Source organism: Copadichromis virginalis, linkage group LG15 (assembly GCF_057382275.1).
Source record: "Copadichromis virginalis isolate Kocher_CV1m ecotype Utaka linkage group LG15, C_Virginalis_male_GT1.1, whole genome shotgun sequence".
In the NCBI taxonomy this organism is placed as follows: Eukaryota; Metazoa; Chordata; class Actinopteri; order Cichliformes; family Cichlidae; genus Copadichromis; species Copadichromis virginalis.
This window is the reverse complement of record NC_140632.1, coordinates 11,131,721-11,153,439: the sequence shown is the minus strand read 5'-3', so window position 1 is coordinate 11,153,439 and position 21,719 is coordinate 11,131,721. Positions and strand designations below refer to the sequence as shown.

The following is a 21,719-nucleotide window of genomic DNA, read 5'->3' as shown; positions in this document are numbered from 1 at the left end:
CACGTGCCCCACTTGAACTGTGAGCGTTGTTGGCAGATGCTTTGTGTGCATGTTCGTGTCTCCATCTTTGTGTTTAGAGTTTAACTTAGCAATTCGAATGAAAGAATTTATTTTTTCTTTACGTGTCGAAGTTCTCTGTTGTGTCTGCCTTTATTTAGTTTTTGATCTTGAGAAAAAAAATCCACATTTCTCTGTCCTCTCAGCAGAAACAGTTGGCTCTTTCTGAAAATGTTTCTGGCGAGACTAATATATTGTTGGCTCTATATGTTGTGCATGTTTGCTAACCATGGCCAACTGCATTGGGTTGAGATGCAAGGACTATATATATCCACATGTAAAAGTAGCTTAGCCACATCAAGAAAAACTTAATGTTGTCCGAGCATATCAGGGACCTTTCGGAGCCGACAATATAACAGCTCATTTGACTGGGACCAAGCAATAACTCGCAATTTTAAAGAGGAGCTAGTATAAAAGTTTGTTACATCATGTCTGTTGGCTGTCTGCAGTCCCATATGACATCATGCCCTCGCATATATGCGAACCATACATCCATGCGCATTAATCAAACTGCTGCCGTGTTGTGCCGAGCATGAATCACTGTGAGTTGACTCGTTGGGTGTGGAAGGGGAAGTTCTGTAACGTGGCCTGGTGAGTGTGACTCATTTGATTGTGTTTTGGCTCTCCCTCAGAGAACATGCAGCTTTGGAGGCTTTGACCTGTCCAACCGTTCCCTCCATGTGGTCAACGCAGGCAATGAGGCCAATGTAAGTGGTAATAAAACAGAAGAGCACGAGCTAAACTCTCCTGCTACGCTTAATCGCGCTGATTTCCCTTTTGTTTTTGTGATCTCTCTTGGTCCTAGTCGTACCCTGTGCAATCTGTAACGTCTCATTCCCATCTCCTCTCATCTGTCTTTCTGTCTTTTTCTGCTCTCGCTTTTCTATCTTGTGATCACAGAGTAAAGAGCAGGAGGCAATATACAGAGAAGTGGTCAAATCCCCCACTACGTCTCGGATTTCACTGGGCAAGAAAGTCAAGTCAGTGAAAGAGACGATGAGGAAGCGCATGTCGAAGAAGTACAGCAGCTCTCCTTCTGAGCAGGTTTGACATAAATATAACATGGATGCAGACGTGGATGCAGTTTTTGAATGCTTCATTTGTCCCTATCTTGGCCTTATTTTTCCTAGTATTTAAAATAAGGCTTTAAAAAAAAGAGTCCTATCGTGTACACATATAAAGGATGTTTGCAGAGTAAGCTGCATATTCTGTCCATCAGCTGTGGCTGGGTTGGGAGTATTTATGTTGGTTACAAGATAAACAGAGAGCACTACGTCACATTCACATTTGGATTTCTCTCTCTGCTGTTCCCCTCCTGGACTAAGTGTCTTGGGTGGGGTGTTTGCTTCAAGTTGAGCTCAGGGACTGATGCAAACCTCCCCCAGGCCAGCACTTAGGAGATGGAGAGTTAAAGTATGCGAGTCTAAAAGGATCGTCTCCTTTGCACTGACCTAATTTTTCTGGGCATCTTCTCACTTTACCAGTGGCCTGTCCAGCTCCACAGTTTGATGTCACCTCATAGGACGTGTCATTAACATGCAGTCGGCCATCTGCTTGCCATGGTGGTCAAAGTGACCCAGATATCCTCACATGAGTCATGGAGATGCTGGTTGAGGAGGAGTGAAGAAAGATGAATTGCTATGTTACAGTTTGTCAGCTATTTGATAAACCACAGTGCCACCTAGTGGATTTATGAGACACGAACAGCAAATGTTGACCTGTCACTATATAAAAATATATATCACTGCTCCAAAGTTTACCTTCATTTCTCCAAAAGTTGATTCTGTTCATCTGGGCGTAGCGTCTCCCACAAAACGCTACGTCCAGATGAACAGAATCAACTTTTGGAGATTTACTTACCTGGATGATTGAGCATACATCAATATGTTTACCTTCATTTAGAAATCCGTTTGACTTTCAAAGAAATTTTAATCATCTCATAAAGCCTGATGTTTGACCTGCACTAAGGTAAAGGAAGAACATAATAAACTTTATCAAGTAGCACAGTGTGAAACTTGGGAGCATGGGAGTGATGCCAGCTGAAAATGGGTCTTCGTACATGTGCTCTTAAAAATCATAAATGACTAAAGCTAAGAACGAGCGGTTAATATTTACATCTTTCTAATCTGTTTTCTTTCAAAAAGAAACAGCACTAAACATTTGACCGACTGTCAATAAAAAGATGTCATGTTTTTATTGTTTTTAGACATTCAAAGCTTAGCTGAGAAGACTTGACCAATAATCAAAGGTTTTTCATCTAGTTGTTACTAATGTGTTCCTCATTTGCTATTCTCATTATGTTTAATGATTTGATTATGGTGTGAATAAATTAATGGGTTCATACTGTTTTTGTTTTTTGCCTCACGCACGCAAATGTTTAACCCCTAATCCTGCTAGCTGGTAAAAAATTTGATTAATGGCTTAAACAAAAAATGCTGACATTCCCTGTCATACCCTCACCTGCATTTTAACCAAGCTATGATTGTCTCCCTTACGTAATTTTCTTTTTTTTTTCTTGTTGTTATACGTCCACCTGCTGTTTATCACATGCTTTCGTCTCTTGAATGCAAAATCATTTGTGCCTTTCTCTTCCTTCGTTACACATCTGGATCTCTCCTTTCCATTTGTCTTTTAGTCCAGTCCAGATGCAGCCCCTGGTTCTCCACAATCCCCTCTGCCTGACACAGACTCTCTCGAGAAACCGAAGCTTAAGGCCGGAGGTTCTGTGGAAAGCCTGCGCAGTTCACTCAGCGGACAGAGTTCAATGAGTAAGACTTCTTTTAAAAGAACCTTTATTCAGACAAGGGTTTGACTGTGCAAACAGCTGCTTTCATATTTTTCCTACCCGATTCTGAATAAAAACTGTATTTAGGTTCTTTCAAATCAACAAATAATAAGGACAATTTATGCATTTGCATAGATTTAAACAAAAAAAATAGTTGTTTTGAGGCAGCCACAACACTAGATGGTGCTTATAGCATTTGCTGCTGGCTGGTTCTTCTCTGCTTCAGTTATGATTTTTGTGGCATGATTATACCCAGACCTACCACCTGATCCTTGTGTTATGGCCTTGGAGTTTTCAATTTTTTTTTCTTTTAATCTCTTTAGCTATTTCATTTAATTACATTATTTGGAGTCTTCAACCTTGTGTTTTTTTGTGAAAAAAAAAATACACTGCATCACTTCAAGCTGTGGCTGAAATGAAGACTTGGCCAAGTTTCAGTGAGCCACAGAGCAGACACACAGGCCAGCATATGGTAATGATTAGACAGGAAGTCTTAGCTCTCATATTCCCACACGTCGACATGATTTCAACACACTTCACTCAGAATCAGAGGGAATGTGTTGTTTTTCCCAATAGTTTGTAATACAAGTGATGAAAACCCAGTTTTAAAGTTTCAATCACTGTAAAAAGTAAAGCTACCTGTTACCTATTGTCATGGTTATTGATGTAGAGTGTAATGGAAGGCCTGCACTTTTATTTCGAGAAGTTTAGTAATGGATTTATAGGCAACTATTTTGTAGCTTTTAACTATTTTGCCTCTCTATGCTCAGGTGGTCAGACGGTGAGCACCACCGACTCATCAACCAGTAACAGAGAAAGCGTGAAGTCGGAGGATGGCGATGACGAGGAGCCTCCTTATAGAGGACCATTCTGTGGCCGTGCCAGAGTCCATACAGACTTCACTCCTAGCCCCTACGATACGGACTCCCTCAAACTGAAGGTATTATTGGACACTGACAGTAGTGTGCAAAAGTTTTGAGCCACCCTTCATATCTCTGTTTTTCTACTGTGGAGCCAGATTTTCTTTTCATTTTTTACAGTGGTCTTGGGCAATAGTTCTCCAAACTGTCTGAAGGTGTTTCTTTGGACAGAATGAGCGGCTGTTTTTTTTCACTCCTTTTGAGTCCAGTGTTAGTCTAGTTATTGTTGGTTGTTTTACAACTTAACACTGACTTATCGATCACCTGAGCATAAAAATGCTCCTAACTCAAGGCATGAGCCAGTCTAACAGCCTGTCACAATAACCCATAATGTGTTCCCATTTCTGTAGCGGACTCTCAGTAATAATAACAAAATAATATTTTTACCCAAACAAGCTGATTCTCAAAGCGTTATTATCTTGGCATAACCCGGCATGGTGTGCAGTGTTCCCCTAAAAAATTGGAGGAAATTCCTCAAGCGGAGGACACAAGAAATGGTGAAACTAAATAAAATATCTAGCGCAGATGAACAGTATCGGAAAGTCGTTTCTTTAAGAAATAGGAAAGAATCCAGCAAAGATCTGGCACTGCACATCTGTAAGGTGCGATGATTTGGGACTGCATTTTAGCCGGCGGTGCTTGGCATCATGTCTCAACTGATGGAATTATGCACGCAGAAAACTGCAGCCCTATTCTGACTTATCAGAAAAGCATCTGCTCTATTTTCAGCATGAGAATGAGCACGAACAAAACACACAATGGATGGATGGCTCAAGACTTTTGCACAATACTGTATGCTGCCTTGTAACTCTGAAAGTTTTTCTACTATAATCTATTTACAGATGTAATAATAGGCTTTCAGCATATTCCTTGCCCTCACAGAGACATTGAATCCTCTATCAGCCAAAGCGGTTTGAAACCTCAGGGTCAAATTTAAAATGTCATGCTCAGCTAACTTATCTTTTCTCCAGCGTGGGGATGTGATTGACATCATCAGCAAGCCTCCAATGGGAACGTGGATGGGCCTGCTGAACAACAAAGTAGGCACCTTCAAGTTCATCTATGTGGATGTGCTGACTGAAGAAGAGGAGAAGCCCAAAAGGCCAGTTCGGAGGAGGAGGAAGGGCCGGCCACCCAAACCCACTTCAGTGGAGGAGCTACTGGATCGTATCGATCTCAAGGTACATTACCAGCCAGATTTTGCCATGTATTGAAAGTGAAGTGGCTTTAATGTAAAAAGTTACGTTCGCTGGTTGCAATCAGTCGGCTGTCTTAACTGGATAATAAGCCCACCCATCTGGCACTTCGGTAAAAGCAAACAAATGCTTTGAAGCAAATGAAAATATTGTGTTAGGCAAATATCTCAAGCACATTTGCAGACAAGCGGAGATAAATATAGTATATCTAATTACAGGCTGCACAGCTTTGGATGTTTGATTTGCCACTGACGCATAAACATTAACACCCACACTGTGACTGCCACACCCCGACAAATAGTTCGCATCTTTCATCAAAACCTACACATCACTGTGAGCGTGATATCATTTCCTCCCACCCGGGCAGCCAGCAGGCCTCACTTCCCCAAATAGAGAGAGAAGTTTTGTGTGTTGTCTCTTTCATCCCATTCCAATTTGGTGGCCAAGCCGCAGATTAAAGATTAATGCTACTAAGCTGTGAATCTGGCTCTTATAAGTGCATCAGAGTGCTCATGTCCTCCCAGATTTGTGCAGTGGGGAACGGATGTTATACATGATATACAACCACAGTGCATTCATTTTTTCAGGTGGTTTAAATGGCAAAGAAAACGTGAGAAATAACTTCAAGCTCAACATTTTTCTCGATCTCTCCTTTTAGCCTGCCATGTCATCTTGAGCCCAGTAGCTAGAAACCTAAAAAGTGAAAGTTGGTTAGTGAATAAGGAAAAAAGACAAAATAATCCATTATCTTCAGATCATTTTTGGCTACCTCAGTGGCAGTTTTATACTAGATGTAAATCAATTGTAGTGAATGCCTCAGTAATCTTTTATAGTTCCAGCCTTTCTCAGGTTTTCCTCCGTTGCAGTATCCATCCCAGCAGGATAAGCTATCTAAGCACTAAATAGTCTAAAATTGAGCTGTCACAGGCCAAAGTAGTAGTATTACTTTGTGTTTTTGGAACTTCTAGGCCAACATTTGGTTACACTGGAAAATCAGATTTCAACAGGGCCTCTCTGTAACTGAAGTGTAAATCTCCTCACCCCTGTTGTTTTCCACCAGTGGACTCTGCCAAATAGTCTTCGGATGTGGAGCGTGTTTACATATTTCAGCTGGCACAAAAACACGAAAAAATTGGTGAATGAGAGGAGCCAGCTGCCTGTGTTTGTGTTAGTTGGTGGTCCTTTGTTTAGTCCCGCATCATCCAGCAGAAACGGGACAGACCAACCTAGTTCTCTGCCCTGGACTCCAGCGCTGTAATTGATGGTCTTGCTCATGACACACGGTCTCAATATTTGTCCAACAAAAACGTGTGGGTCGCACAGGCGTGGAACCGAGCGATATTCAAAGTGGAAGCGGTCGCTGTGTTGCTGTCAGTGGACTTTGCGCTCACACGGGGTGTATCCCAAAATAAAATCAAAAAAACTTTCATTGTGTCACTTCAGATAACACAGTGGTTTGAGTGACTTGCTTTAGTGTGTGTTTGTGTTGGTGGGTAATACATTGACATCTGTGGTTGAGAAGTATTTTGATGAAACTCTTTGAACCCTCACTTGTTCCCACGTGTGTTGGTTTCCTTTTCAAAATCTTGCTTGCCATTTTGGTCACAGCCAGCTGTGGCCATGTTCTCCACGATGGTGATGCTAGCTCGCTCGTTTATTATTATTTTTGGCCTCATATATCTCTCACCATTTCAAAAGTTGCGCTACATTAAAATGTGTCGACAGATTAGCAGCCATAACAGAATTAGCTGTGGCGTAATGTGATTACATGGCACCAAAAATATCAAAATAGCAGTTCAGATGTTGCCCTGCAGTTTAAAAATGGAGACAGGAAATTATGAGCAGATGAAAAGTATCTGTTGTACAGAAGTTCTTCTTTTTGTTTTTGTTTTTTTTAACCTGGTGAATTTTATGCTTCTGCTCCTGGTCGTGTGACTGAGATCAGTGTATTTTTCTTTAGTCTGCTGCATTTATTTTATTTGGTCTTTAAACAGCCTCGAGCTTAGCTTGTTGCTTTCTCTTGAATAGGATTACATGCCCACTTTCTTGTTCAATGGCTACGAGGACCTGGACACGTTCAAGTTGCTGGAAGAAGAGGACTTGGATGAACTGAACATCAGCGATCCTCAGCACAGAGCTGTACTGCTCACTGCAGTGGAGCTGCTGCAGGAGTATGACAGTAAGTAGACCGTTTAGACTGTTTCCATGAGTTTATGTTTTTGATTGTGGTTTTTTTATATAAGGACATCTTCATGTAACCTCAAAATATTGTTGTGTGCCAGAGTTTTTAGGATAACAGTGAAGGAAACCTGACAAACTGAAATATAAATTTAGATTTATGCAGCAGCAGATTACAGGAGCCAAACAGGGAAAGGGAAATCTGAAGGAAGTGACTAAAAAGTGGTCCCTCGTTTATCGCGGGAGTTACGTTCTAAAAATAACCCGCGATAGGTGAAATCCGCGAAGTAGCCAATTATTATAGATGTTTTAAGGCTGTAAAACCCCTCACTACACACTTTATACAGTTTTCTCAGACAGACATGAACATTTTCACACTTTTCTCTCTTGCTTAAACACTCTGAAAGTTCAAACCTTCGTAGAAAAATAAGTCCAGTATTATAGAATGAAACCAAAACATTTCCTCGACATTGTTGTTTGTTGGGGAGAAAACTTAAATACAACATACACTACAGCACTTCAGAGTCACACTGCCAGCGATCGAAGACTTATGTAAACTTGACAAGCTGAACGCATTCTGTACTGTATAGGAGACACGGCACGAGATTGATTGACAATGGTCTGCAGCCAATCAGGACACAGAACACAATGCGCTGTTAAAAAAAAAAAAAAGGCATTCAAAATGGCACAAAAAAAAAATCAGCAAAACAGTGAAAGGTGAACTGTGTTATAGCGAGGGACCACTGTATGTATTATGTATATATTATGAGAAAATAATACTTTAAAGTACAAGGAAATCATTTGCCTTTCTGTGACTTTCTGTGAGCAGGTAGCAGCGATCCAGAGCGCAGTGGAATGTCAGGTTCCCAGGAAAAGCTGCTGCTGGAGGGTCGGAGCATAGTGGGAGACTCCCCACGGGATTCTGGGTGCTACGAGAGCAATGAGAACCTGGAGAATGGTAACGCTTGCTTTACTTAGTTTATGCCACCATTACCCAAAGCCCACTGGGTATTAGGCTAACTAAGGCCTATTCTTGTTCTACTCTAGTCCTAGTACCACAGTGACTCCTTTGCCCTTTTCCTGTCTGGACCTTCACCTCTCTCCATCACTTGTATTGCACTGCATCTTAACACCCTGACCATGTCACTCCTTTGAATTAGCATCTTCCTAAAAGCTCATCTTTCCATCTGCCTTACCTTCCCCCAATCTTTACAAAGCCCTTATTCACTTCAGACACTTTTACTGTGCTTGCACTCTACTTTCTTCACCACTCTTTTCATCTTATAGGCATTCTTTATCATCAGTGCCTAAGTCCAGTTGTAACTGAGAAGGAGCCAAGCCCCAGACCACTAAGCCTAGTCCACCCCACAATACTGGGAACACAGAGGGGGACGCGCTCCCCAATGCACAAAACCATTCTGAAGAGAACAAAATCACTGCCCACTCATGGACTCTGCTTCCCAACTGTCTCACCTGTGGGCGCAAGGCCTGTAGGTGGATATGAGGAAGACGATTGTGAGCTCAGAGAATATTTCTGTTGAGTGTTTCTAATCCAGATATAAACTTGCAGAGTAGTTTGCCAGTGCACGCTTGAGCTTTCTTGCAGTGCTGATTCTCTCAGCCGATTGAAATTTAGACAAATTTAACAGTCAGATGTCAGATCACAGCTAGCAGCTCATCTTATCATCACCGATTCATTGTTTTATTTGTTTTGTTTATAGCGACCATATTGCACAGTCATATACAGTATGTGCTTAAAATGATGTGGATGAAAACATTTTCAAACTATAGTGCAGTTTTGTTGTTTTTCTTAGAGGTTTGGGGTCTTATTTTTCCAATCGATTGTGTACGTGTTGAGACTGGTCTCTGCAAAAGACTGTATTCTTCCTCCACACGTAGGATCATTTTAACAGCTCAAACACTCACCGATTACTGCTTTTTTTTCTGTATCTGTATGGCCCCAGTGTAACTACTGGTTTCCCTTTTATGTACATATATGTTGTTAAGGCTGAAGAGCAAAGCAAAGCTTAAATCTCTACTCTTGCAGTCTGCAAGAGTAGAGATTTAAGCTGTGGAATAAAACCACTTCTCTGATTAAAAAAGGACTCTGGTGCTGCTTGTTTGATTTCTGTTTCGCCTTTTTTGTCTGTTTTTCCTTTCATGCCTCTAAACGCTGTTCACAAACTAGCTCCTTAACAATTAGTAAACACTCTGCATTTCTTCTTGTGCTTTCAGGGCTCCACAGCTGTTCTCTCGGTACAAATCAGTAAGGGAAAAGTAGTCATTTTGTATTATTAGTATTGTGTAATCTAATGCAATTATTATTATTAATTTAAGATTTAGACCTGATACTAGATTTTCATATTTTCTCATGCAACATGCAATACTGTGCTAAAGTTTTGAGCCACACGCTTGTTTTTTGTTTTAAATATTTTGCCAGGAAATAGATGCTGTGATTTATAGAAATATGTGCAAACATATGTGGAAATACAGTTTTTGCCTTATATAATTCTAAAAAGCTTTAAAGTGAATTTGATATGGCTGCTTTTATTCTTAAACACAGCCTGAACTCTCTTAGACAAGCTGTTCCTGTCATTACTGTCAGTCTTCAATAGTTCTCCAGCCTTCTTGAAAGACATTAAAAGCTCTTCTTTGGATGTTCGCTGCCTTTTGTTCCAGTCTTGTTAAGATGATCCCACACTGCTTCAGTAATGTTAAGGTCTGGGCTCTGGGGATGCCAATCCATGATTGATAGCGTTTCATTGGGTGTGTTTGCAATCACTAAAATGCTGAAAAATGAAGCTGTTGCCTAAACCTGACAGTACTTTTAACCATTCATAGTTCCATCATTTTTGACAAGATCCCTGATGCATCTCTTAGTTCCTGTGTCGGGTCTTTGCTGGATATCTTAAGGACATGAGTTTCAGATGCTATTCATCTGCTGTACATATTCTTTTGGGCCTACCACTTCTTGTGTCTTCCACTTGTCCGGTTTCCTTATTTTTAAGGACACACTGCATTCAATGCTGAGATACATTTGATTTCCTGCCTATCAAACTTTTATCTTTGAAGTTCCTGTTGAATCTGCAAAACATTTACACAGGCCCGTTTAAAATTGGTTCTTTCTCAGTTGTCAGTTATGTGTAGACACAACACTAGTTCATGCTTTGAGTCGGGTGCCTTTTTGTGCTCGTCTGACTCACTAAACTCAAAAAAAATCTGAACCTGGTCAGGTATTGAAAAAGCAGTCAATGTCCAAAGAAAAAATATGCCCCAAAATCTGGAGAGCTATTGCTCAAGGCCATTTTTAAAAGCTATAAGAATGTCTGGCTCCTTCAGGGCAAAATATAAAAATAAAAGTGGTGGCTCAAGACTTTTGCAAAGTACCGTAATTAAAACAATTAAATCTGAATCTGGTAAATTTTGAGAAAAATGTGAATGAATACTTTTTAGGAGTAAATAATAGTATCCGGCATGTTATCTGGTATTTTATGACTTTTTATATCAAAATAAACTTGGTAGTAGTTACTATTAGAGGGAATGGGAAAGGCTTCCATTTCTTTTAAAGGATGTTTCCAACGTAAAGAATAGATTCATTAATATGCTATTGTATATTAATGAGTATTTCTGAATATTTATTTATCTAGAGTATTGGCAAAGGGCAGCATGAATTTTTATAATGGAAGATAACTCAAAACCAACCAACAGATGTCATTTAAACTTTATAATTTTGGGGAAAACGTCACTGTAGAGCCCTGAATGTCTGCTCTTCTTTAACATTCTGATTCCTCTGTATAGATGCAGCAGATCTTCCTCCAATCATTAAATAACTCGGTTATTAAAATACTCCTTTAATGCATTAATTAATGCTGGCTAAAAATATTATTTATAATATGTAATGTGTGTGTGTATGTGTATCATGAGTGCACACAGAACTTTTTTTAACTGTATTTTTTTTATTAAACAAATCTTTTTGGGGGCATCAATGCAGTCCATTAAGGTATTTTCCCCCAAAAATGACTGAATGCCCAAACACATTTTCAGCTTATATTTCATTTATAATCTGAAAGATGCTAAATTAGTCACAGAACAGAGTTCAGCCAGTTACCTGTTTCCCATCTGTGTGCCGCTGTCACAGCAAAGTATAGTATCCTGACTAAAGAAATAATTAAATTTAGAGATTGTAATTAAGAGTGATGCAACGGTATGTGCATAATTATGCAATTATGTATTTAAAGGTATAGCTTACCATCCTTTTTAACCTTCGTAGTCAGTCAACAAACTTTTCTGATACACATGAGAACTGTTGAAGCATTTCTTGGGATTTCATCTATTGAACTCCTTCCTGTCATTCCACTGTTGAGTTGCACTATATGGCTCTCATCCATTTCATTCATCCATTTTGCTCTGTAAACCAAAGGATATATGGTAAGTTACTTCATACTTTTGTTCCAAGGCTTTTGAAGTCCCCCGTTCAGGCAGCTTTCTTTGGGGTTATTTCTATAGTGCCAACAAAAGTTCATGAATCAGAACACTTATCTTCATATCTCATCTTTAGAAGCCCTGTCTGCTTTTGACTGGCTAATGTTGTAAGGATATGATGTTTCTATCAGTTTTATTTTTTTTATTTAGTTTTCAGACCCACAGGAAAGTGAGTATTGGTGTTAATTCATTTTTTTCCTCTAATAAATTTTTCTTCATTTTTGCAAAAAGTCATCACAGAGGACAGCAAATGTCTGTGGTGCAATAAATGGACAAATTGGAGTCCTGCAGTGTGCAAGCTGCTGAATTTTTACAGACATAAAAATGTAAAACAGTTGGGAGGAAAGGCAGCCAAGACAGTAAAGAACACTCATGCTGAGTCATGCACGGTATTTGCATGAATAGAGTATTTATATTAGCGCAAGTCTTTCCATGAGAAGTGGAAGAGTGAGAAACGTATTCACTGTAAAGAGGGAGAAACCTTGGAAACTATCTAGAGTTCAAAGCTAAGAGAATTTTTTTTATTTTCCAGGTAAAAGCAGGAAAGCAACCAGTCATTTTTCAGCAGGACACCAGTCTCCAGATTACCCAACACTGCCCATGACTCTTTCTACAGAGGCTCTTCAGCAGAACAGCAAAAATCAGCGCACAAAGTTTCCAAAAAGTTTCTTCATCAAGCCCTCCCTTAAGGGCTTCAACCTGCTCGGGCTGCGAAAAGCCCAAAGACGGTCTCCAATCCCAGCCAGCCGCAGCTGCGAGGACCTTGATGGTCCCCCGCAGCCCACCGGACCCTGGAAGCGCTCCCACTCTCTGGGAGATCTGCAGAACTTTGAGCAGAAGAACGATCTCAGTGTGGAGCTTAAGCTTAGTAAGGAAATACCCAAATCAGGCAAAACTAGCCCCATCAAGCCCTGTAGAGACGCCGTTTCTCCAGCTCAAAATGGGACTCCAACGGTTAGTCCTAAAGGAAGGGCTGATAGGCCGCCAGTACCCTCACAGCTTCGCCTACGCTCTTCTTGTCCAACATCAATGTCCTCCAACCCTCCAGAGCCCCTTTCCAGCCCCACTCCAAGTCCTCCTGATTCTAGTGCTAGTGGGGAGAGGGTGATGCGGACTCACCCCAAAAAGCCTCCCATCCCTCCCCCTGTACCTGCAAAGAAATCTAGAGAGAGACTAGCCAATGGCCTTCGTCACCCCCCTCTCTCCCTTCCCTCCTCGCCATCCCCTACCGCCTCGCCTACCCACTCCTTCAATCGCTCTCAACCCAGCAGCCCTATAATCCGCAGCCCTGGCCTGAGTGCCCCTGCTCTGCCTCCCAAGACCCCAAGTACTCCAGCCAGTCCATGTGCCACCTCATCAGCCTCATCCATGGGCGAGGAATCCGGCACTCCACCAGCGGTGCACCCTCCCTGGCTCTCGGATCTTGGAGGCAAGATGGCTGTTACGAGGAAACTTTCCCATACCAAGATAGGTCCTGATCTTTTTACCCTCCTGGAGCAACGGCTGCAGAGTGAGGGCATTGATCTTACCGAGGAGCCCTACTCTGACAAGGTTAGTTAAGCATCATCTAAAACATGAAAAGTTACCTCATATTTTACATTACAAATTGCATTTTACTTTCACTGGTGATAGATGAATTTATAACCAGTTCAGATACCATTAAAATGAAGGGTGACAGTTTAACATTGAATCATTAAAAAGCTTAAAACTGGTTTCCTTCAGTAACTGTTTGTTCTTGAAGCAGAAGTTTTTGTGCTGAAAAATAGATGTACACACACAGATAGGATATTTGGTTTTTAAAAAGAATCACATCCTTTTCAGTGCTCAAGAAAAATATTTGATTTATAAAAATCCAAACCACCTTCAGGCCATACTTTTCTGGCGTCAGGGTCTTTTGGTTCAGCATTGTAACATGCCTAACTTAACTCAGTCATAATTTTACCGAAGCTCTGATCCAAATAATTTTGTGTTCAGGGCAAAAACATGAGCAGCTTGCTTTTGGAACTTGGTTTAAAAATAGACGCTAATAGAGTCTAGAGTCTGTGTGTTTCTCATTGTGTGCGCATGCCGTTTTATATCTAAAGGCATTTATTTGTGAGTGTGGGTGGGTGAGGGTGTGTGTGTGTGTGTGTGTGTGTGCATGCGCAATAATAAATATGCTGGAGCTGAGAAGGAAAGACTGTGGCTTGAGTCTCACTATGATGCGGTTCAGACTGTTAAGTTTATGGGCTGAATCTTACTGAAGGCAGACGGGGTTATAAAACCTCCTGGCTCTTGCCAGACCCCAGGCTGGGCCCCTTGAACATGTTGGAGCCCCCAGCACTGGCAAGAAAACAACACATATGCAAACAGAGGCATCAAGTGATGAGGTGAGAAGTGGGGCCCTCGACCACAGCAGAGCTCTGCTGGATTCCTGTTAGTCATAAGTGGACTGGCAGAGACATGAGAGGCGCATTGTTGTCTTACTAGCAACGTGTGCCAGTGCGCCTTGAGGCTTCACTCTGGCTGTCAGAAGTCAGTTAGGTAACTTAATGAATGATTTAGATTATGAGTGAATCAGTATCTACAGATTTCAGTGAAGGAGGGCGTTAGGGCATGGCTAGTAGAGATTGTAGGGGGGGGGGGAAAGAAGATGAAAGTGTTTTGCGATTTGATGGAGCAGCATAGCAAAGTTTTGAATGAAGGTAGGAAATAGGACAGGACCCAGGGGTTCATACATTCCTGGTGAAGGAGCAGATGGACACTTTTGGATGACACTGATGTTGGAAATGGGGAGGAGGTGATTTGCATGAATAGCTGTCTAAAAGGTCAAATGAAAGAATAGACGTTTCAAAGAACAGGAACGCATTTGCTTATTGATTTTAGAAGGCGTTTAATGATACTAGCTTTAAGTGGTTTCAAAGTGTTGTTCTCTCCTAGCCATATTCAATGTCTTTCTCACAACTTTCCTCCTTCAGCACGGCCGATGCGGCATCCCCCACCCGCTGGTACAGCGTTACTCCGAGGATCTGGAGCAGCCAGTCAAAGACGTGGCGTCTACCATAGACCAGCTCAGAGTCAAAGAGCTCCGTAAACAACACCGCATGGCTGTAAGGGAACAATAATTATCCTGAGTGTTTCGATAGAGTCCACTTTTGGGCAATTTTCTGCATTTTAGTGTGAGATAAATGCTGTGAGGCTTTTCTGAAATGTAACAATGAAGCCTGGAAAATTGGTCAGTTCGAAGGACCAAAAGCCATTGTTGGGGTGAAGTGCAAATTACGGTTGTTTGGCTATCTAATGGTCCAGCTAAATGTGGAAATAATAAAGGGAATGGCTATGTAATTACTGTTATGAAACAACAGTAAAAGCACTAAAGATGTTAATAGAGCCTCATGAGTTGTTCAGAAACAGAGCTTTCGGGCCAAAGTTGCCTACAAAATGCACCATCATCCTGTGAAACTAATGATTTTTAAACCACTGTGTCACTCAGATCCCCTCTGGAGGTTTGACGGAGATGTGCCGAAAGCCTCCCACCTTAGGAAACATCAGCACAGTCTCCGATTGGCTCATCTCCATCGGCCTACCCATGTACTCCACAACTCTGGCAACAGCAGGGATTGACACGCTGAGCCGCGTGGCCTTGTTAACCGAGAGCAGTGCGTGGGAAGCTGGGGTGCGGGACGAACGTCACGTCCGCCGCCTGATCTGTGAGGCGCGATCGGTCCACGCACACAGAGAGGTTCAGTCGTAATCATGCTGGTGGAGTCGAGTCTCATCAACTCACTGATCCGCACCATCTCGTGGTCAGTAGGTGGCCTTGGGTAAATTGGCCCTCACGGCACTACAGCGTTTCTTCTCGCACATGTTAAAGACATATCCTGCTCTCTGATTTTTTTTTTCCCTTCTCTTTTATCACGCTGTCTTTTTTCCAAATGTTTACGACATCGAGGAGTTCCTCCAAACAGCCAAGACAAGATATCAGATGCCTTTAAAAGAAAAAAGACAAAAAAGACTGTAGACTCACTGTGTGGGATGACTTCCATTCTGAAGACATCTCCCAAAGTCTTAAAATAAAGACTTGGATCTGCCTTTAAGGATGATAGCACACAGGGTTTTTTTTTTTTTTTTAAGGATGGATTTTTTTTTAAAAAAGAAAACCAAGAAAGACTATTTTCTGCATATTTCATAAGTGCTTCATTTTTCATCTGTCGTGTGGCAGAGGCAACTTAATCTGAGGGTCATTTAAGGAAGTAGCTCAGCCAAAGCGACATAATTCGATGTTTGCTTCCCACTAATAGTTTCACGATGACGCGACACATTTAATATCTGGACTGTTAATCGACTAAATACACACACCAAACAATGGCTTCGAGGTGGCTTATTTTGTGTCATGCTTATATATTGTAGCATAGTGCACATCTTAATTTCAAAATGACTCGTGTTAAAATTTGTGTTTTGCATTTTGATCGTTGCGGGCTTACTTCGAGCCCACCCTGTCATTTTATAGTTCTGTATTTTATACTTTACCCTTTCACAACAATATCCTGGATGGGCACTTTGCTCTTATATAACGTCTTAAAGAAAGCTCTGTTTTGCTGTAGAATTTACAATCACCTCTCGCTGAAATAATACATTCCCTGGTGTGTCAACGGACCTTTTAAGTTGCCTTACCATTATGATTGAGGAGCTACAAAGACTGAGACTGAACTGTGGCATATATCCTATACTATACATATTATACATGCATTCTCAACTAGATCATTTCACTGATATACATGGATGTGGAGCCCAGAACATGTTTCTAAGTGATTGAAGTGTTCATTCCAGTGAAGCCAGGCTAATACCACAACACCACAGGCTTGCCACAGGCATGACCATTGCTTGCTGAACATCTCTGGACCATATTAAAACACACTGACTGTACGCGTTACAGAGGGGTTATGGAACCGGGAAGCACGAAGACACAGCTGACGTCTGGGCTGTCAGGTCCCGAATTTACTGGACTGTCGACAATGGCTGCAGCGTTGAGGAATTTAAATCATAGCAGAACAATAAGCTGTGTGGGATGTATTTTCTTTTCTTCAAATCAATGCTAGTATGAGTTGTCAAACAGTTAAAAGGAATGGTCGATGCAAGCTATCACATCAGGTGAAAAGCTGACCTCCGTGTTCAGAAAAACAAGTTTTAAAATTCAGGGAAATGCTGAGCGAGGTCGGCCTGAGGGGGGAGGGAATCTTGGGATCAAAAACACAACTGAAACTATCCAGAATCTCATTAGTCTTTCGTTTGCGCACGCTAAATGAAACTGAACAAATAAATATTATTTCTCTCCCTCCCTTTTTATTTCTAACAGTTATAACTTTTGTAGCCAGAATCAAGCTGATGACTTACTTCATTTCATTAATCGAAATTCTGAACAACAGTTACTCCAAAATTTAGAGGTTATGTTTTGCAGTGGGCACTTGGCAGGCAGATGGATCGATGGATATACGATGCCTTTTTTCCTCTCAATCAAAGTGGTGCTCTGGGCTAAGTGAGGAGAGGGGGTCGTTAGTAGAAGACCCGAAAAGTGTTTTGTAAAGATTGAAAATACTGACACTGTAAATGCACTTTAGATGGTCTAACTGTTTTATAGGCAAAAATTGGCTACATTTTGTTCACAGGTCCATTAATGGACAACTTTGTCAGGTAATGTAAAGAGTTTCAAAGGGGTTATGCTGGTATTTTAATGTAGTATTGAGTTCCCAATGCCAAGTTTAATTCAACTGAGTTCCAGTTACTCACTTCCAGTTTGTTTTGCAACCTAAATTCTTAATTACATATATGAAATGCTTAGCAGAAGTTGCACATTCTGTATATGTAATTGATATTTAAATAACTTATTTTTTGCTTTTTTTTTTTCATGTCATCTTGTAATTAGCTGTATTATATGAATAGCAATACCTTCCTGCGTAATGCATATTGCTTTAGCCAGTAAGGAGCGACAGTATGTATTGTAAAATATGTGTACAAATAATTTTATTTGGTTTTCATCTACCTAATGATTGTCCATACAGATTTGCCTGTGTATTGAAACAACAAAAGCAATGTCCATAACTATTTGTCATTCTGAAATATAATAAACTGTTTCTTGCAATGACTGTGGCCTGCTCATTGCAACTATACAGCTGTACCCACAAAGGCAAAGTAGTGGAAAGCTATGTGTAAGCTATACACTGGCTTTGGGCCTGTGTGCTGGACTGTTGAGATCTGTTTTAACTATATATTAAAACAATAACCTAAAAAAGCCAAAGACCCAAGACTTGCACTGTACTGAGCGCATTTTGTTTTTAGAGAACTTGCTTGTGCCACAGAAAACTAATAAAGAGGCAAGAGATGATCTGTTATCATGTTTGGAATTGGCAGATCTGAATAACCTCATGTAGATACTATAATGCCAAAGGCTCAGTTGGCAGAACTCTGTAAAGACAAGGAGCTTAGAAACAGTGTCTTTTGTCTGGCTCATAATGCCTCATTTCAAAAACTATACACACATCAGCTCATGACAACAAGATCCAAAGCAAATTTGTTCTGCAGGCAGTCTGTCTAGCCTTTGTTGCAGTGCAGCTGTTGACAGCGAAAGCGCACTGAGGTTTTCCAGTCTTATTCGTGTTGAGGAGTCACAAATGGATAAAGAGCAGAGTGTAAACCCCAGTTTGGTTATATGTCCCCCCCCCCCCATCCCTGTCGATGACTGCATGCGTCATTTGGGAGTCGATTTTACTTGCATGGCAGTCATCTCGGCTCATGTCTATCTTTCTTCGGAGTGAAAACGCAGCTAAACAAGCATTTCCTTCAAGATGGATAAGATCAAAAATATGTGATGGCTGCAAAAGAAACCCTCCAACAAATAAGCAGCAACAGTTCAACAATCTCTTATAGTTTTATAGTCTTATAGTTATACTTTATGCCTACCCGACTCAATGTCAGAAAGAACCACTGCTCATTGAAACTGACATATTTCAGGGGGAAAGGTTTACAGTGAACCTTGTCTGCTTTAGCTGATTTGCCATTATTCTGAATCACTTCTCTTTCCAAGCTTTTGAATGGATGCTGTATAACTTCATCTTGCCACAGCCTATAATGAAAGCTCCCTAAGATCCTGAGGGATTCTTGATAGAACAATCCACCATACCTCATTGGCCATTTTATTAGGTACACATCTAACCATGCACTTATGCGTCAGCATATCAATGTATTTAGGTGTGCAGTATTCAGAAATTGCTGCTCTACTGGGATTTTTTCACATAACCATCAATAGGTCCTAATAATAGAAAATATCCGGTGAGCAGAGTTCTCTGGGTAAAAATGTCTTGTTTAGGTCAGAGGATAGCCAGACTGCTTTGGGCTGATAAGTAGAAACTGTTAAAGTGCAGAAGACCATCTCTGAACAGACAACATGTGTAAGACCAACTGAGTGTCATTTCTGTCAGCTAAGATCAAGAAATCCAGGCCACAATTCACACACGTTCACCAAAAATTGGCTGATCTGATGATTCTTGATTTAAAGTAAACATAAAACCATAGCTCCGTCATGCCTTGTATCAACAGTTCAGGCTGCTGCTGGTGGTGTAATGGTGTAGGGCAGGGGAACTCCAGGCCTCAAGGGGCTGGTGTCCTGCAGGTTTTAGATGTGTCCTTGATCCAACACAGCTGGATTAAATGGTTAAATTACCTCCTCAGCATGTCTTGAAGTTCTTCAGAGACCTGGTAATAAACTAATGATTTGATTCAGGTGTGTTGACCCAGGGTGATATCTAAAACCTGCAGGACACCAGCCCCTTGAGGCCTGGAGTTCCCCACCCCTGGTGTAGGGAATACTTCCTTGGCACTCTTTGAGCCTTTTGGTACTATTTTAGCATTCTTTAAAAGCCACAGCCGACATGAGTATCATTACTCACCACAGCGTACCCATCTTCTGATGGCTACTTCCAGCATGGTAACATGCTATTACACGAAGCTCAAATCATCTTAAACTGGTTTCTTGAACATGAGAATGAGTTCACTTCACTCTAATGGCCTCCACAGTCACAAGATCTAAATCCAGTAGATCACCTTTGGAATGTGGTGGAATGGAGGATTCACATGATGGATGTGTAGCTGGCATGTCTGCAACTGTGCTATTCTAGGAGCTTGGAAAGAAAGCAACTCGTCTTTAAGTTTTTTGAAAGTTCAAGAAACTTCAAAAGGTCCAGTCGCTTTCTTTCCAAGCTCCTTAGACTACCACGACCTGGATGACTGAGAACTGACATGAAGAAATCAGATGTGTGATTTCCTCATGCCAGTATAGACCAAAATCTCTGAGGTGTGTTTTGAACTTTGGAGGTGCAAGGGGTGCAAGTCAGTATTAGCAAGGTTTACATAATAAAGTGACCAACGAGTGTGACTGGATCATTGTGGACTTCATCAAAAGCAGGAACCACCAGCAAATTTAGTCCCATGAGACTGAGAGGTGTCCTCATTATCTCAAGATTCTACAAAACACAGTGATACATTGAAGAAAATGCAATACTTTGATCCAGTGGTTCCCAAACTTTTTTTGCTGGGCCCCCCTTCGTTTTACAAGACAAATATCCCCCCACCCCCCGCGCGCACGCACACACACACACACACATCCTCCAACCACACACACCCATATTTTGCTCCATTGCGGTTTTTTTCACACCTCAAACATTTAGTAAACAATTAAGCAAATACAAGTAATCTGCAGGTAGTAAACTACTAACTCTTTTACGCTGCGTCCGCACGTACACGGGTGATTTTGAAAACGCAGCTGTTTCGTCCACACGTAAACGGCGTTTGGAATCAACGAAAACAGAGATTTTTTTAAAACTCCTTTTTTGGGTTTATGTGTGGATGAGGAATACTGAGTTCGTCACGCAACGTTAAAGGTATGTGCCTTTTCCACGTCACGCTGTGCGCCACGTTATTGTTTACTAAATTCTTAATTACATATATGAAATGCTTAGCAGAAGTTGCACAGTCTGTATATGTAATTGATATTTAAATAACTTATTTTTTGTTTTTATTTTTCATGTCATCTTGTAATTAGCTGTATTATATGAATAGCAATACCTTCCTGCGTAATGCATATTGCTTTAGCCAGTAAGGAGCGACAGTATGTATTGTAAAATATGTGTACAAATAATTTTATTTGGTTTTCATCTACCTAATGATTGTCCATACAGATTTGCCTGTGTATTGAAACAACAAAAGCAATGTCCATAACTATTTGTCATTCTGAAATATAATAAACTGTTTCTTGCAATGACTGTGGCCTGCTCATTGCAACTATACAGCTGTACCCACAAAGGCAAAGTAGTGGAAAGCTATGTGTAAGCTATACACTGGCTTTGGGCCTGTGTGCTGGACTGTTGAGATCTGTTTTAAATATATATTAAAACAATAACCTAAAAAAACCAAAGACCCAAGACTTGCACTGTACTGAGCGCATTTTGTTTTTAGAGAACTTGCTTGTGCCACAGAAAACTAATAAAGAGGCAAGAGATGATCTGTTATCATGTTTGGAATTGGCAGATCTGAATAACCTCATGTAGATACTATAATGCCAAAGGCTCAGTTGGCAGAACTCTGTAAAGACAAGGAGCTTAGAAACAGTGTCTTTTGTCTGGCTCATAATGCCTCATTTCAAAAACTATACACACAACAGCTCATGACAACAAGATCCAAAGCAAATTTGTTCTGCAGGCAGTCTGTCTAGCCTTTGTTGCAGTGCAGCTGTTGACAGCGAAAGCGCACTGAGGTTTTCCAGTCTTATTCATGTTGAGGAGTCACAAATGGATAAAGAGCAGAGTGTAAACCCCGGTTTGGTTATGTGTCCCCCCCCATCCCTGTCGATGACTGCATGCGTCATTTGGGAGTCGATTTTACTTGCATGGCTTTTATCTCGGCTCATATCTATCTTTCTTCGGAGTGAAAACGCAGCTAAACAAGCATTTCCTTCAAGATGGACAAGATCAAAAATATGTGATGGTTCAAATCATCTTAAACTGGTTTCTTGAACATGAGAATGAGTTCACTTCACTCTAATGGCCTCCACAGTTATGAGATCTAAATCCA

The 21,719-nt window shown here is 41.0% G+C and overlaps 1 protein-coding gene across 6 annotated transcripts in view; it reads left to right on the top strand.

Annotated features, from left to right (window-relative positions):
* sash1a (SAM and SH3 domain containing 1a) overlaps nucleotides 1-17,739 on the top strand; it is a 201,308-nt gene extending 183,569 nt beyond the window's left edge. For all 6 annotated transcript variants that reach the window (XM_085431890.1, XM_085431889.1, XM_085431892.1 and 3 more), the window contains 10 exons: nucleotides 690-764; nucleotides 958-1,101; nucleotides 2,693-2,825; nucleotides 3,613-3,782; nucleotides 4,734-4,943; nucleotides 6,987-7,137; nucleotides 7,966-8,094; nucleotides 12,151-13,169; nucleotides 14,576-14,707; nucleotides 15,091-17,739. In XM_085431890.1, the coding sequence (XP_085288016.1) occupies nucleotides 690-764; nucleotides 958-1,101; nucleotides 2,693-2,825; nucleotides 3,613-3,782; nucleotides 4,734-4,943; nucleotides 6,987-7,137; nucleotides 7,966-8,094; nucleotides 12,151-13,169; nucleotides 14,576-14,707; nucleotides 15,091-15,351 (2,424 nt within the window). In that variant the 3' untranslated portion in view covers nucleotides 15,352-17,739. The remainder of the gene's footprint in view (nucleotides 1-689; nucleotides 765-957; nucleotides 1,102-2,692; nucleotides 2,826-3,612; nucleotides 3,783-4,733; nucleotides 4,944-6,986; nucleotides 7,138-7,965; nucleotides 8,095-12,150; nucleotides 13,170-14,575; nucleotides 14,708-15,090) is intronic.
* The last annotated feature ends 3,980 nt before the right edge of the window (nucleotides 17,740-21,719 follow it).